The sequence below is a fragment of the Oryctolagus cuniculus genome, chromosome 8, assembly GCF_964237555.1.
Source record: "Oryctolagus cuniculus chromosome 8, mOryCun1.1, whole genome shotgun sequence".
NCBI classification, from domain to species: domain Eukaryota; kingdom Metazoa; phylum Chordata; class Mammalia; order Lagomorpha; family Leporidae; genus Oryctolagus; species Oryctolagus cuniculus.
In genome coordinates this window covers 112,890,475-112,904,349 of record NC_091439.1, presented here as the reverse complement: position 1 = coordinate 112,904,349, position 13,875 = coordinate 112,890,475, and the positions used below count along the sequence as shown (strand labels likewise).

Here is a 13,875-nt window from a genome sequence, read left to right as displayed (position 1 = left end):
GGTCTTCTCCATGCCCACTCCCCCTTGAGCCTGGGGTGTGTCACAGCCCCAGATGGAACATGTGTGTGTGAGAAGCCAGCACAGGATTCCTGCAGCCCTGGGAGACACTCTGTGGCTGGGGATGAATTCACAGTCCAGATTCCTCAGAGAGGTCAGCGTCAGTCTGTGGTTCTGACCCAGAAATGAACCAGTTCTTCCTCCTTCCATAGCTGGTGAATCTCAAACACTGGGATTCAGGGTGAGATCCAGGAAGCTTGTCTTGAGTTCCTTTGACTGCCAGTGATTTGAAGTTTCGCTGTCTTTGATCAGTTCTCTCTATTGTCTTAAACTGTCCTCTGGGTCTCTCTGCCTCAGTGGCAGAGCATTCGCCCATAACAAAATGCATCTGGCTCAATCCCCCAGTTGCTGGGCTCTGGGCACAAACTCACCATGACACAGAGGGCTGTCCTGATTTCCTTATTTTAAATTGCACTTTGTTCCTTGTGGAGATCATCATCCCTCTTCTTCTCTTTATTTTTCTAAATAAATGTCACAGTCCAGACATCTTGATTATTTTGGATAGTATTACAAAACACTGGGGAGATTTAAATAATACAAGTTGATTTCTTACAGCTCTGCAGTCTGGAGAGTCCATGGTGAGATGTGGCAGATACTGATGGTGGCTTTCTTTCCTGAGGACAAGCAGCTGCCTGGGCCTCACTTGGACAGCACCAATGCCACTCATGGGGGCCCTGGCTGTACCCTCATCTGCACTGATGTGCACAGCCATGTGAGAAATCTGCCAGGAAAAAGGAGATTCATTCCTCCTAGGTGGCTCTGTGTTGAGGTGGATTCGTTCTGAGAGGAGGAGTGTGGTGGGGGCAAGAGGCGTGAAGTCACCACACAGCCCCCGGGAGTCAGGTGAAAGCGGGCCTGAGGCGAGCACCTGGCAGACTCCTTTATTTCAGTTGGTACAGCAGCTTAAATAGCCAAGGCAGCCAATCCAGTCAAGGGGCAGTTTATGCCCTAACCAATCACAGCCTGTTGCCAGGTGGTATCTGAAGCCACCCAATCACAGCTTGTTGCCAGGCAGGCTCCATTGCCAGGAAGGTTTTGAAGCCATTCCTGAGTAACTGACACTCACTTGCCAGTGGCCATCTTGGCATGGCCTTCTCATTCCACTGCAGCTCTGGGTTTGGTCTTCTGGTCATTCAGAGAGATGGCCAGGGCTGAGGCTGTGATCTGGACAGTAGTGACAGTGCTACTCCTGTCCACAGGATCCAGGGCTGTGAGGTGAGGAGGTCGTTCCACTCCCAAGCACTTTGCCTCATAAAGACTGCTCTGAGCCCCAGCTTCCTAAAATCTCTGGATGTAGCATGAGAATGATGGAAATGGAGCCATTCATGGCCAGGAGACACTGTATATTTCATGAATCTGTTTGGTAATTTTACTAGAGAAGTAAATGACCACTGCAAGATTGAAATCCTAGTAATATTGTTACAAATTAGTTACTTATAGATCTCATAATTATATGTAAATTACTACATAGTGTATATATTAATATGCATATTAGATACCATATGTAATTGTGTATAGTTTATATATTTCTATAATAGGGTATATGCACAGTATCTATTCATGTGTTATTATAAATATGGCATTCAATTACATGTTGAATATACAATTCAGAATAATAAAACTTAAGCTACAACCTAAAATAACTATTACTTTCTATGTATTTATTCAGGTCTTGATTGTTTGTAATTCTTTCATTTAGAAAATTCTCTAAATCTAAAGCTGAGGACACTCCCTTACAGAGAACTGACAGAGCCAGAGGTGCACCTGAAGGATTAGGCACTGGAGACTGAGGTCCTCACTGGCTGCCCGAGGTCAGCTCAGGCAGCCTCAGCCCCCCTGAGAGGGGCCTGCAAACTCAGACCAAGTGTGGCATCTGTGGTGGGATTCCCCAGCTGAGAACCAGGCTCCCAGGACCCTCACTCTGGCTCCCCTCCCCTCTCTAGGGGACCTGCTCCTGATCCAGGCCTAGTATCCTCTCTCTGTCACTCCCACCTCCACCTGGGGAGGATCCCTTCTCTGCCCCTGATCTCTTCAGTACAAGACCCTGGTTCTGGTTCTCTTGGTCAGGAAACAGGAAACTCAGCTCAGATACATGGAGTTAGAAAACCTTTGTTATTAATCTGAGTACAAACTTAAGGAAAACCTGACAGATAAAAATTGATGGGCTTGTTCACTCTCCAGGTGTCAAATATCTTCACTCGTGTTTACACTTGAAGTAATACATGTGAATGCTCACAAACCATTTTACCTTCTGGTTCTTGTTAAATCATTTTCAAGTTATTAGTTTGATTTTAGTAAAAACAAATAGAGACTCCTACATTATCTAAATCCTGAAATGATAACACGAGATTGTAATTATTTTTATGAACTCTAGGCCTTTATAACCTGACAAGTTCAAGCATCTTCTGTGGATATCCTTCCTTTTTTTTTTTTTTAACTTTCAACACCTGCTTTGAGACTAATATTGTAATGGCTGCTTGTGAGAATACAGGTGCTTCTCAGACTGCTGATTTGATTCTTCAGGGTAGGTGAGCCACCGGCTGGCCGTGAGGTGCTACTGTGGAGTTGTCTGCTCAAATATGAGGGGCTCTTTGGTCCCTTAGCTCATGCTCTCTCATCCCTCACAGATGACCGAGAGATTGGTACTTTGCTGAGATCCCCAGTCACCTTACTTGTAGCACAATTAGCTCTAATCCCACTGCAAGGGAACCACAAGAACAAGTCAGTTTGTGAGCCTTCCCTGTGAGTTTTGCAAAACTGTGGACTTCCTTCCCCATAAACTCCCTGTCTCCTGTCTGGTGAAGAAAACCTGACGGTTGCAATGTGTGCTGTGGGCAAAGATGCTGTGCCCACTACAGCTTCTGTTGCCCACTGGAGGTTAACACAACCACGGACTTTCCCCATGTGCTCACACCACCACTTCTAGTATCCTCTCAAGCAGCTTCCAGGTCTCTACAGGTGACCACTAAATCCCTAGATCCTAATACCAACACCTGCCTCTTGTTCCAAACAAATACCTCAATTTGCCCATTTGCTGGGCTGAGACTGTGCCCACTTCTGCTAGTGCTGAAATTGATTAGTCCACCAAACATGCACTCACTGTCCCCATAGGATGAGATCCTGCCCCAGAGATTTGGCACAGCCACCACTGTTACAAGCCTTGAGACACCTCACATCTCCTTGGCTTGGAGGTGGACACTTTGTTTCTCATTCAGTTGCTCCCAATCCTTCACAGATGATACCTCCCAAATCCATAAAGACCAGAGCCATCCTGAGTCTCTGTCTTTGTGCAGAAGATGGCGTGAGCATCCTGGTGACCACATTGACTGTGGGCTAGAGCACAATGCACCATTGCCTTGTCACCATCCATTCATTCCTCATTTTCCCAAAACCTGTGCTACTCAGTTCATGGTGAGGTGGAACTAGAAAGTGAAATGTGGCACATTCTGAAAAGTGCACTGGTTGCCCTAGGACTTGTCCTCCAGATAACAAAGGGTCGGCCTCATGAGGTGAAGCCTGTGCATCCCGGGTCCCAGGCACACGTGTTCATCCCAGTCATGCTGGATACAGGTCAGTCAGCTTGTGTTGGTGTGGATACCAGGTCTTTGAGCTGTCACCTTGACTGCCTGATATAGGAGACATAAAGTATCATGCAGTAATCTCTTGGGCCTTGGTCCAGATGCACTGGTATTTTCACCCTAGTCTCCTTAACAAGGTATATACTGTAAAGTGCAGGTCCAGGGTTTCCAGCACACTGTAATACTCTCTTGCTCCAAGAGATTCAACCTGGGAAATGGCTTAGGCACCACGGGTCAGCCCTACTAAGAGTGCTGGAGAAACCATAGTCATTGCTGCCTGGGCCTGGGCAAGGCTGACCAAGGCAGATGTGAAGTTCTCTGCTGAGCCCTGTCTTACTGCAGCTTCACATAAACTGCCCAACTGTCCTTGTCCCAGAGTTGTTTGATTGCCCAACAGGAAGTAGTTCTGTAAATTAGGACATTCGCCCCAGGAGATCCTTAAATAGGAGAAGTCCTGTGCTGCATGTGTGTGGTGCCTGCTGCTCCGGGAGGCCTGGGTCAGAGGACTGCTGCCTGCCCCTCTCTGCTCATTCCATACAGCCTGTAAGTACTCTGTGTTGTGATGGTTTTGTCATTGCAGCCCAGCATCAACCTGACCCCTCAAGGTAAGGCTTACAGTGGTGGAACCCAAGGCTGTAGAGCCCGTGCTGCTCTCCTAGTGTGGTCCTCTGGTGGGTGCTGGAGACAGGAGCCGCCAGGTGGGCTAATAGAGAACCTCAAGAAGTTTGTCCAAACATACACATTTTACTTGACATGCGCAGTGGACACAACAGCAGCTTCTTCAAGAGATCTTTTATTTCACAGAATGTCCATTCAGGATCTTTGTGATTTTCCTACCAGGTTGTATGCTTTTGGCTATTGAGTTCTTTAAATTAGTTCTGTACTTTGCATGTGAACGTTCATCAGAGGTGTGGATTGCAAATACTTTACACCTGTCCCTAGGTTGCTCACCCCCACTCACTTGGAATCCTGCTCTCCCCTCCTCCAGGTGCCTCCCAGCCATGAGGACCCTTGCTCTGCTTGCTGCCATTCTCCTGGTGGCCCTGCAGGCCCAGGCTGAGCACATTTCAGTGAGCATCGATGAAGTCGTAGACCAGCAGCCCGCACAGGCAGAGGATCAGGACGTGGCCATCTACGTTAAAGAGCATGAGAGCTCCGCTCTTGAAGCTTTAGGTGAGAGATGCAGCGCGGCAGAGCTGCACAGACTCAGGGGAGGAGCGGGACACGGGCCCTGGGACAGCCTGGGAGAGCAACGGAGATGATTTCACATAACCTCCCAGACCCACAATTTCTCAACTGCTAAGTGAGCATGGCAAGCCCAATGAATCTGGCACGTTCTGCAAAGACTCCTGAATGTGAGAGATGTGTGTGGTATTCTCTAGGTTTAAACATGGACAGACTCATTACTGATTTGTCTGTATCTAAATGTGCAGAATTCTTGGAGAGGAGCATATTGAATACAGTCTATAAGAGGAGGTTTAGAATCTGGAGGCAGGAGCAAGGCTGTGCTCAGATGCGTGTGTGATGGGGCCAGAGCACACAGGAGTGAAGACACTGAGAATGAGTCTCGGGTTCTGTGGGACCAGCACTTGCTGTGGGTTTTGTTGGTTGTATTGTCCATGTTGTTGACTGTCCTAGAGCCAAATAACGAATCCAGTCAACTCACAGGAAAATTCTATAGCATGTTCGTTGCTACCCTCCCTGACCCCCATGCTCAATGCTTTATGCTCCTCCTGTGTCCACAGGTGCAAAGACAGGCGGGCGCTGTGTTTGTAGAAAACAGCTCCTCTGTTCATATCGGGAACGTCGCATCGGGGACTGCAAAATCCGTGGTGTCCGCTTCCCGTTCTGCTGCCCTCGCTGAGCATGAGGAGCAGAGAAAGCGAGTTCCTTGTTTGCCTTGAGACGACTCCTGTGGCACATCCTTTTCTTTCCTACTCAAATAAAGACCTTTTAGTGAATATTATGTGTCTGTGCTCCTTTGAAGTGCATGTGTATATTAGTTCAACTCTTAGAAATGCATGACCCAAAACTCTTAAAACTGGCTCCAAATTCCTCGTTGAACTGAGATTAATTCAGGCTTCAGGAAAAAAATGATCAGAAAGCTCCTATCTGGTTCTGATCTCTCCACTGACCTCTATTTTCTCTTCCTCTGCCTTCATTTAAATGAAGGCTCTGGGCTTGGTTTGCTGGTTAGTCGGAGAGATGGGCCAGTGCTGAGGCTGTGAGGTGGGCAGCAGTGACAGTGGTGCTCCTGGCCACAGGAGCCAAGGCAGGGGTGAGGCAGGGGGCTCCACTTCCAAGCGCACTGCCTCATGAAGCCTGTTCTGAGCCCCAGCTTCCTAAAACCACGGGATGTGGTCTGATATTGATGGAAATGGAACCATTCAAAGCTAGAAGACACTGTATATTCCATATACATTTCTTTGGTAATTTTATTAGAAAAATATTTGACAAAAGGAAGAATGAAATCCTGATAATAATCTTACAAATTATTTATAGATTGCATAATTATATAATATACTACATAGTATATATATATCAATATAAGATTTTATATCATATGTAGTGATGTACAGTTATGTATTTCTATAATAGGGTATATGCACAGTATCTATTCATGTGTTATTATAAATATGGCATTCAATTACATGTTGAATATACAATTCAGAATAATAAAACTTAAGCTACTACCTAAAGTAACTATTACTTTCTATGTATTTATTCAGGTCTTGATTGTAATTCTTTCGTTTAGAAAATTCTCTAAAGCTGAGGACACTCCCTTACAGAGAACTGACAGAGCCAGAGGTGCACCTGAAGGATTAGGCACTGGAGACTGAGGTCCTCACTGGCTGCCCGAGGTCAGCTCAGGCAGCCTCAGCCCCCCTGAGAGGGGCCTGCAAACTCAGACCAAGTGTGGCATCTGTGGTGGGATTCCCCAGCTGAGCACCAGGCTCCCAGGACCCTCACTCTGGCTCCCCTCCCCTCTCTAGGGGACCTGCTCCTGATCCAGGCCTAGCATCCTCTCTCTGTCACTCCCACCTCCACCTGGGGAGGATCCCTTCTCTGCCCCTGATCTCTTCAGTACAAGACCCTGGTTCTGGTTCTCTTGGTCAGGAAACAAGAAACACAGCACAGAATCAGGGAGTTAGAAAATATTTGTTATTATTCTGAGTACAAACTTAAGCACAAAACTTCCATATAAAAATTGATGGGTTTGCTCACTCTCCAGTTTAAACCACCATCACACGTGTTTACACTTGAAGTAACACATGTGAATGCTCACAAACCGTTTCACCTTCTGGTTCTTGTTAAATCATTTTCAAGTTTAGAGTCTTCTACATTATCTAAATACTGAAACGATAACCTGAGATTGTGAGTATTTTTATGAACTCAAGCCTTTGTTACCTGATGTTGTCAAGCGTCTTTTGTGAATATCCTTTGTTTTTCCTTAGAACACCTGCTTTGGGGACAACCTAATGGTTTTACATAGGGATGAGAGGAGCCTCTCAGATAGGGAATTTGATTCTTCAGGGCAGGAGAGCCACCTGCTGGCCATGAGGTGCTACTGTAGAGTAGTCTGCTCAAATATGGTGGACTCATTGGTCTGCCTTGATGAGTGAGGACATTTCCGTGTGAGAACACACAGAGAGGGTGCGCTCTTGGCCTGAAAAGACAGCATTCCCACAGAAACTCTGAGTTGCTTAGCTCCTGTGTGTGCTTAGATGTGAGCACGGGGGTGGAGTTAACAAGAGAAAGAGAGTGACCCGAGTTTAAGATCCTCATTACTGCAGATCATCTTGGAAGTCATTAACTCCTCAGGGACTGCAAGGCCTGATGGCTAACGTGAGGGGTTGTACTGATCTTGTGTTTCACTTGTTCATGCAAATCAGGATCCGAGAGCATTGAGCCCTTCACACCAGGGCTTGGACTTCAGTCCCTGCAAGTATGTGAGTATGGGGCAGGGAAAGGAGAGGAGGGAGAGAGGGAAACCATGAAACTCCCTAGTTGTCCTCCACACACTTGGAGGTTCTACTAACCTAGAATTCCCATGTGCACTGCTTGTTCCATCAGATTGCTGGGGTCAATGAATAGTTCATGTTACAGTGAAACACTGGTGAGCCTTCCCCTTCTCCCTGTGCCTTGGTAGCGATCAGTGGCCATGAGTGTTACCTTCTTGCTTCTCCTCCATTCAGAACAGTCTGCACAAGTTGACCATATAAAGCTAGATTCTTCCTTTAGTCCAGGATATGCAAGTCCATGGAAAGATATTTCCCTTATAGAAAGCTCAGGGATCTGGATCATAACCCTGGGGGAAGATTTCCTCATGAGAGTGTTATTGTCTTCTTCATGGATAAATGGAGCCAGGTCATAACTGCAGGTCACACTGGAAGGCAGAGTGTTAGCTGTGGGGGACAAGGTTAACCAGAAACTTTCATGGGGGTTATAATATCATCTCACATTTGGGTAAATTCAGATCAAATTCAAGCAAATATGAAATGCAGGCATTAATGCACTGATGATGAGTTATCCTACAGTTAAGTGACCACCTCCAGAAGTGGCCATAGAGAGTTCCAGAATTCTTTCATTCTGTGTATATATCAGCAGTGGGATTCAGGAAAAACCTTATGCCATCACTTTTCTGAGGCCCTGGGAGAAGAAGACTCTGCCCTGGATCATGTGGTCCATGAACGGTCAAGTGTCTTCTAGATCAGAAGTTTCAGTAGAACACACTCACTGCAACCCATCCCACCAAGATTGTTATTCAGCATATCTGAGTGAGATTGGAGATTGCATATTTCTAGCATATTCCCTAGTGTCACAAAAATTTCTGCTCCAAAGATCAGCCTTTGATTGTGGAGGTAACGTTGCTCCAACATGTCTGCCTGTAGCAGCAAGAACAGGTCTCAGGTCCATAACTCCCTCAATGCCGGCCCCCTGGCTCATTCCTGAGTGACCCTCCCTGTTAAATACCTCCCTTCTTCTTAAGATTCTTCTCATGCAGGACCTCCGCCTTTAATGAATTATACTATGAGAGTTAACTGTAAAATTTATTTTGAAACTGTTTTGTGTGTGTGTGTGTGTGTGTGTGTGTACAAAGTGTTGAAATCTTTACTTCATACAGAGTTGTCTTATCCAGAGACCAAAGCATCTTGCTACCATGTGAAGACCATCCCCAATGCCATAAGGTCTCTTCCTGCTCAGCGAAGCTTCTCCACTGGGAGCCAGATTGGTCACCCCCGAAGCCAAATTACTATGCAGCTGGAGATCTTTCTGAGGTGAGGGTGGTGAATTCCCTGGGAGACAAACACCACAATGAGTATCATCCCCATCTGAGTAAGAATGTGAAAGTTGGAGTTTTTGCAAGTCAATAAAGTGGAACTCACCTTCCTTGAGAGGTGAAGCAACCATCACTTCTCCAGGAGCCACTGTCATAAGGAAGCACTTGGAGCAAACAACTCAGAATTTCACCTTAGATCAGTGGCAACCCTTCCAAGACCAGAACCGACCAAAGAGTGCATTCAGCCTCAGGACAGTGGAGCCCACACTGCCTTGCAATGTGATCTGAATTCACCAGTCAAGATCTCCAGGGTAGATGAGGAAGCAAAATCCTGACCAGGAAAGGGCCCTGCTGCATGGGGCAGCTGGGCACATCACTGAGCAGGTTGCCATGAATCCTGGCAACCTCCCTTGTCCGGGAGGAAGGAGCAAACCTCCCAAGAGGAAGAATAAACATGGAAAGAGGCCTCTGTTGCTGTTCGGTGATTTTAGTACAAATGTACTTCACGAGTATGTGGTTGGGTGATAGTGCAGAATTTAAGTGTTTGTATTTGCAAGTGCAAAGTGTTTGCATGTATTATTTGTCCTAGGTGTGAATTGGAATCTTACATTTGAATAAAATTTATGCTCCTTGATCATTTATAAGTGATGAGAGACTGTGTTTTGTGTGAGGCCACAATGTTGGATTTAGATGTGAGCTTCATAGCATGTCACTAAGCAATTGTTGATATTAGAGGCACAGACCTCTGCTTAATGATGGGATTCTGATGAAGCTGAGAAAGATGGGGAATAATGGCTTCCTTCTCCTTTGGCTACAAGCAATCATGCCTCATGCTTTCCTCTCCATCACCTCTCATGGAAGTCTTGGTGACAGATTTCTCTGAGTCAATAGTGAGGGCGATCCTCATGGCCCTCTCTCTTACCACAATGCCATTGCCTCAGGTTGTCCCAGGCCCCAGGAGCTGCGTTTTACACAGGATGAGCTTCTGGAAATTAACCATTGTCTTTAAGCCTCAACTACATTGTGTGATCACCCCATGGTACTGAACAGGAGCCCTTCATCCTCCAGAATCACCAGTTTGCCTAAGGAAATTCTGGAGTCCAGAGACTGATCTTGGCCTCCAGAAAAGGACACTGTTGGCATAGAAACATGGCATTAAAACCAGATGCATTTGAGGTTCTAGGACAGCATTAGACCATCGGAACCTCAAAAGATATGGGGCCCCTTTGTTGCCATGGGAAGACTGAGGCTGCCATGGAATGCAGGGAGACTCCCACACACCTCCACCACCTAAACCATTTGAGCCCTTGAGAAAGTCTGCAGACATCTGCTGCAGGCCTGTGTCACCTCCTGCAGGCCAGACTGACTGTGGATGCCCTGCCTCCCAAATAAACAAGCAGAGCTACAGGGCAGAGGTAAAGGAACCCAGATCCCAGGCTACACTCATGTGTGAACTCCAGAAATATAATCTTATTAGTTGATTCTTAAGAAACTGAGAGAAAAACAGAATCAGTTTTTTTCTTAATTTTAATTTTTTTATTTAGTAAATATAAATTTCCAAAGTACAGTTTATGGATTACAATGGCTTTCTCCGCCCCCCATAATTTCCCTCCCACTCGCACCCCTCCCATCTCCCACTCCCTCTCTCATTCCATTCACATCAAGATTCATTTTCAATTATCTTTATATACAGAAGATCAATTTAGTATCTATTAAGTACTGATTTCATCAGTTTGCACCCACACAGAAACACAAAGTGTAAAATACTGTTTCGGTACTGGTTATAGCATTACTTCACATTGGACAACACATTAAGGACAGATCCCACATGAGAAGTAAGAACACAGTGACTCCTGTTTTTGACTTAACAATTTGACACTCTTGTTTATGGCGTCAGTAATCTCCCTAGACTCTAGTCATGAGTTGCCAAGGTTATGGAAGCCTTTTGAGTTAGCTGACTTCGATCGTATTCCGACAGGGTCATAGTCAAAGTGGAAGTTCTCTCCTCCCTTCAGAGAAAGGTACCTCCTTCTTTGATGGCCCCATTCTTTCCACTGGGATCTCACTCGCAGAGATCTTTCATTTAGGTCTTCTTCTTTTTTTTTTTTTTAAGAGTGTCTTGCCTTTCCATGCCTAAAATACTCTCATGGGCTCTTCAGCCATATCGGAATGCCTTAAGGGCTGATTCCGAGGCCAGCGGGCTATTTAGGACATCTGCCATTCTACGAGTCTGCTGTGTATCCTGCTTCCCATGATGGATTGTTCTCTCCAGGAATCAGTTTTTTAAGTCTTTATTTATTTATTTGAAAGGAAGAGTGAGAGAGAGGCAGAGAGTGATATGAGGAAGAGAGAGAGAGAGAGAGAGAGAGAGAAAGAGAGAGAGAGTCTCCCAGTCTTCCATTTGTCATGCCTGTGTTCTCACTAGGAGGTGGGTTCTCAGTTCTCCTGGACAAGGTCAGCCTGCTGCACCCTAGCCCTGCCTTGGGATCTTCCAGACCCCGATGCTCTCTTACCACGCTGAATAACTAGAGACACCAAGACTTGAACAGACGGCCACAATGGCTGCCAGCATGGCAGGCTGTAGCTTCAATTCCTGTATCATGAAGCCAGACAGCAAAGGGGTTTGTAGTCTAACTCTTCTGCAATCTTAGAGACCTCTGCCCTGATCTCTCATTTCCATAAGCTCTTCCCATACAGGAAGTAGCCTTGATGAAATATAATACACATTATCTATCTATCTATCTATCTATCCATCTATCTATCTGTGTGTGTGTGTGAGTTTGTCCACGTGTGTGTTAAGAGTCTAATGGGGGTGTCAGCACTGGGGCACACTGGGTAACACTGCAGCCTGCAGTGCTGGCATTCCATATGGGCTCCGGTTTGAATCCTGGGGGCTCCACTAACAATGCAGCTCTCTTCTATGGCATGGGAAAGCAGTAGAAGATGGCTTACGTCCTTGGGCCCCTGCACCGGCATGGGAGACCTGGAAGAAGCTCTGGCTCCTGGCTTTGGATAGGCACAGCTCCCCTGTTGTGGCCAATTTGGGAGTGATCCAGTGGATGGAAGACCTCTCCCTCTTTCTCTCTCTCTCTGTGTAACTCTGACTTTCAAGTTAATACATAAATCTTAGAAAAAGAGTTTCATGAGGGTAAACATGATTGTGCTAAGCAGATTTTTAACACATGGGTGATTCTAGAGTAGGGCAAAATCAGTTTCATTCTACAGGGAGGACTTACCCTACATTCACGTTCATGAAATATTCCCTGACATGGGTACATTATAAGACACACCTGTGATTGCAGTGGAGCTGGTCTTTGCTTGAGATCCTGTATTTCATTTTCTATGTTACAATTTATGTCTTTGAGAGGCTTAGAGAAGGGAGATACAGATAGAGACCTGCCATCCCCTGGCTCACTTCACCAATGACCTCAATTACCAAGAGCTGGAACCCGAGCAGATCTCATTCACAGGTGCTGGGAGGGTGATTATTTGAGGGATCCTGGAAGTCTCCCAGGGTCAGCATTAGCAGAAGGCTGCAGTCAGTGGTGAAACATTGGTATCAAAGTGAATATGTGACGTGAGCATCTTAACTCTTCAACTCAATCCTAGAGCAAATGCCCAAGCCTAAGGTTCTGTATTTTACAAAAGTGATAGATAGATAGATGTGGTCAAGGTCTTCAAGTGCCAGTAATAAACCGTGGTAAATAAAAAGAGTTATAAAGTGCTTACCCTGCTAAGTGAAGACGGGACACGGCATTTCCTATTTGACATCACTTTATTGATGGCAAAATTACTTTTGTCAATACATGTTCATGTGGCAATACAATAACTGAGAAATACAAGGTCACGAGGACGTTCAGCTGAAGGATTTCCTCTGACACCCGACCAGAGACAGAGGCCCTGCTCTCAGGGCTGACATTACCTCAAAGATGCAGACCCCAAAGAACAGCCAGAGGGTCTCAAAATACAGTTACCTGAACAACAAGTACTGATGAACTGTTTAGTATTTATATTACAATGTCACACCTAGTCCACCAGGTCAATCAATTCTATAAAATCCTTCACGTGAAGGCCATTATTATCCAGTTAAATTTAGTAGAATTGAAGTAATCCAAAGAGGTACTATGTGTCTGCTCCCAGCATTCCCTCTGGCTGCCAGGGTGCTCTTGCTGGACATCCGAGGACATGCTGAGTACACTGGCACAGCCTGCTTCCTGAATGTTTCCCTTCCCCAGTACAACCACCAGCCACAAGTCACCTGAGGAGACAGGTGGGCATTGCCCTTAAGTGGACTTCTCACTCCCAGTCACTGTCCTCAGAGGAGGAGGAGATCTGAAGGGACTCATAGAGGAGTCTCAGTGGAGATTTCACACTGGGTTTCTCTGTCTTCTTGGGGACAGGAGGGTCCAGAGGAGTTGGAGTTGGCTTCCCATGGGGCTGAGGTGAGGGGGTAGTCATGAACCTGCAGCTCCACCAGTTATTGCCTAATGCACTGAATACCATTCTGAGGGACGCGCCTGGGACACAGCTAGGAGCTGGGTGATGGGAGGTAGTGGAGCCCTGCACAGTTTTCTCGGGAACTCTGTTTTTTGGTGGCTGCAGGTCAGTGTCGAGCTCTGGAGCTGGTGAACTCTGTGACACAGGAAGTGATGATTTTCTTCCTTGGTCTCTTGTAGTTGGCAGCTCCTGCAGACTCTGGAGAGTCCCATGCTTAGGTGACTGAGTGGTCCTCTGTAGGTTTTGTAAGGGGCTCAGTCTTGATCTCTTGGCTGGATTCCAGGAGGAATGATGGGGCATCTTGAGGGATCTTTGAGAAATGCATGGCACATATGAGCACATCATGGCAACCAAGTTCCACAGTAGGCAGATTCAGCCTTCTCCTAACAACTGCATATTTCTCCAGGTGTTGTAATAAAGCAGTTAAGTCCCTGAGGCTTAGGGAATGAGACCACACCCTAA

General features: G+C 46.2%; 1 protein-coding gene across 2 annotated transcripts; it reads left to right on the top strand.

Moving 5' to 3' along the window:
• Positions 1–1,143: 1,143 nt before the first annotated feature.
• Positions 1,144–5,596, top strand: LOC127482599 (corticostatin-3). 2 transcript variants are annotated; one of them, XM_051832684.2, is made up of 3 exons: positions 1,144–1,272; positions 4,624–4,808; positions 5,381–5,596. In XM_051832684.2, exons 1-3 carry the CDS (start codon positions 1,199–1,201, stop codon positions 5,497–5,499), a joined length of 378 nt encoding a protein of 125 aa, XP_051688644.1. In that variant the 5' UTR covers positions 1,144–1,198; the 3' UTR covers positions 5,500–5,596. The 2 variants fall into 2 exon arrangements, with proteins under 2 accessions (XP_051688644.1, XP_017205961.3); XM_017350472.3 differs by lacking the exon at positions 1,144–1,272 and adding an exon at positions 4,098–4,178.
• The last annotated feature ends 8,279 nt before the right edge of the window (positions 5,597–13,875 follow it).

What these genes read in the sequence shown, in the direction of transcription:
- LOC127482599 (XM_017350472.3), top strand. Translation starts at nt 4,099, where the DNA reads ATGTGTGTGGTGCCTGCTGCTCCGGGAGGCCTGGGTCAGAGGACTGCT. An exon ending in CTGCTCATTCCATACAGCCT is followed by an intron (nt 4,179 to 4,623) that starts GTAAGTACTCTG and finishes CCCCTCCTCCAG; the next exon opens with GTGCCTCCCAGCCATGAGGA. An exon ending in CTCCGCTCTTGAAGCTTTAG is followed by an intron (nt 4,809 to 5,380) that starts GTGAGAGATGCA and finishes CTGTGTCCACAG; the next exon opens with GTGCAAAGACAGGCGGGCGC.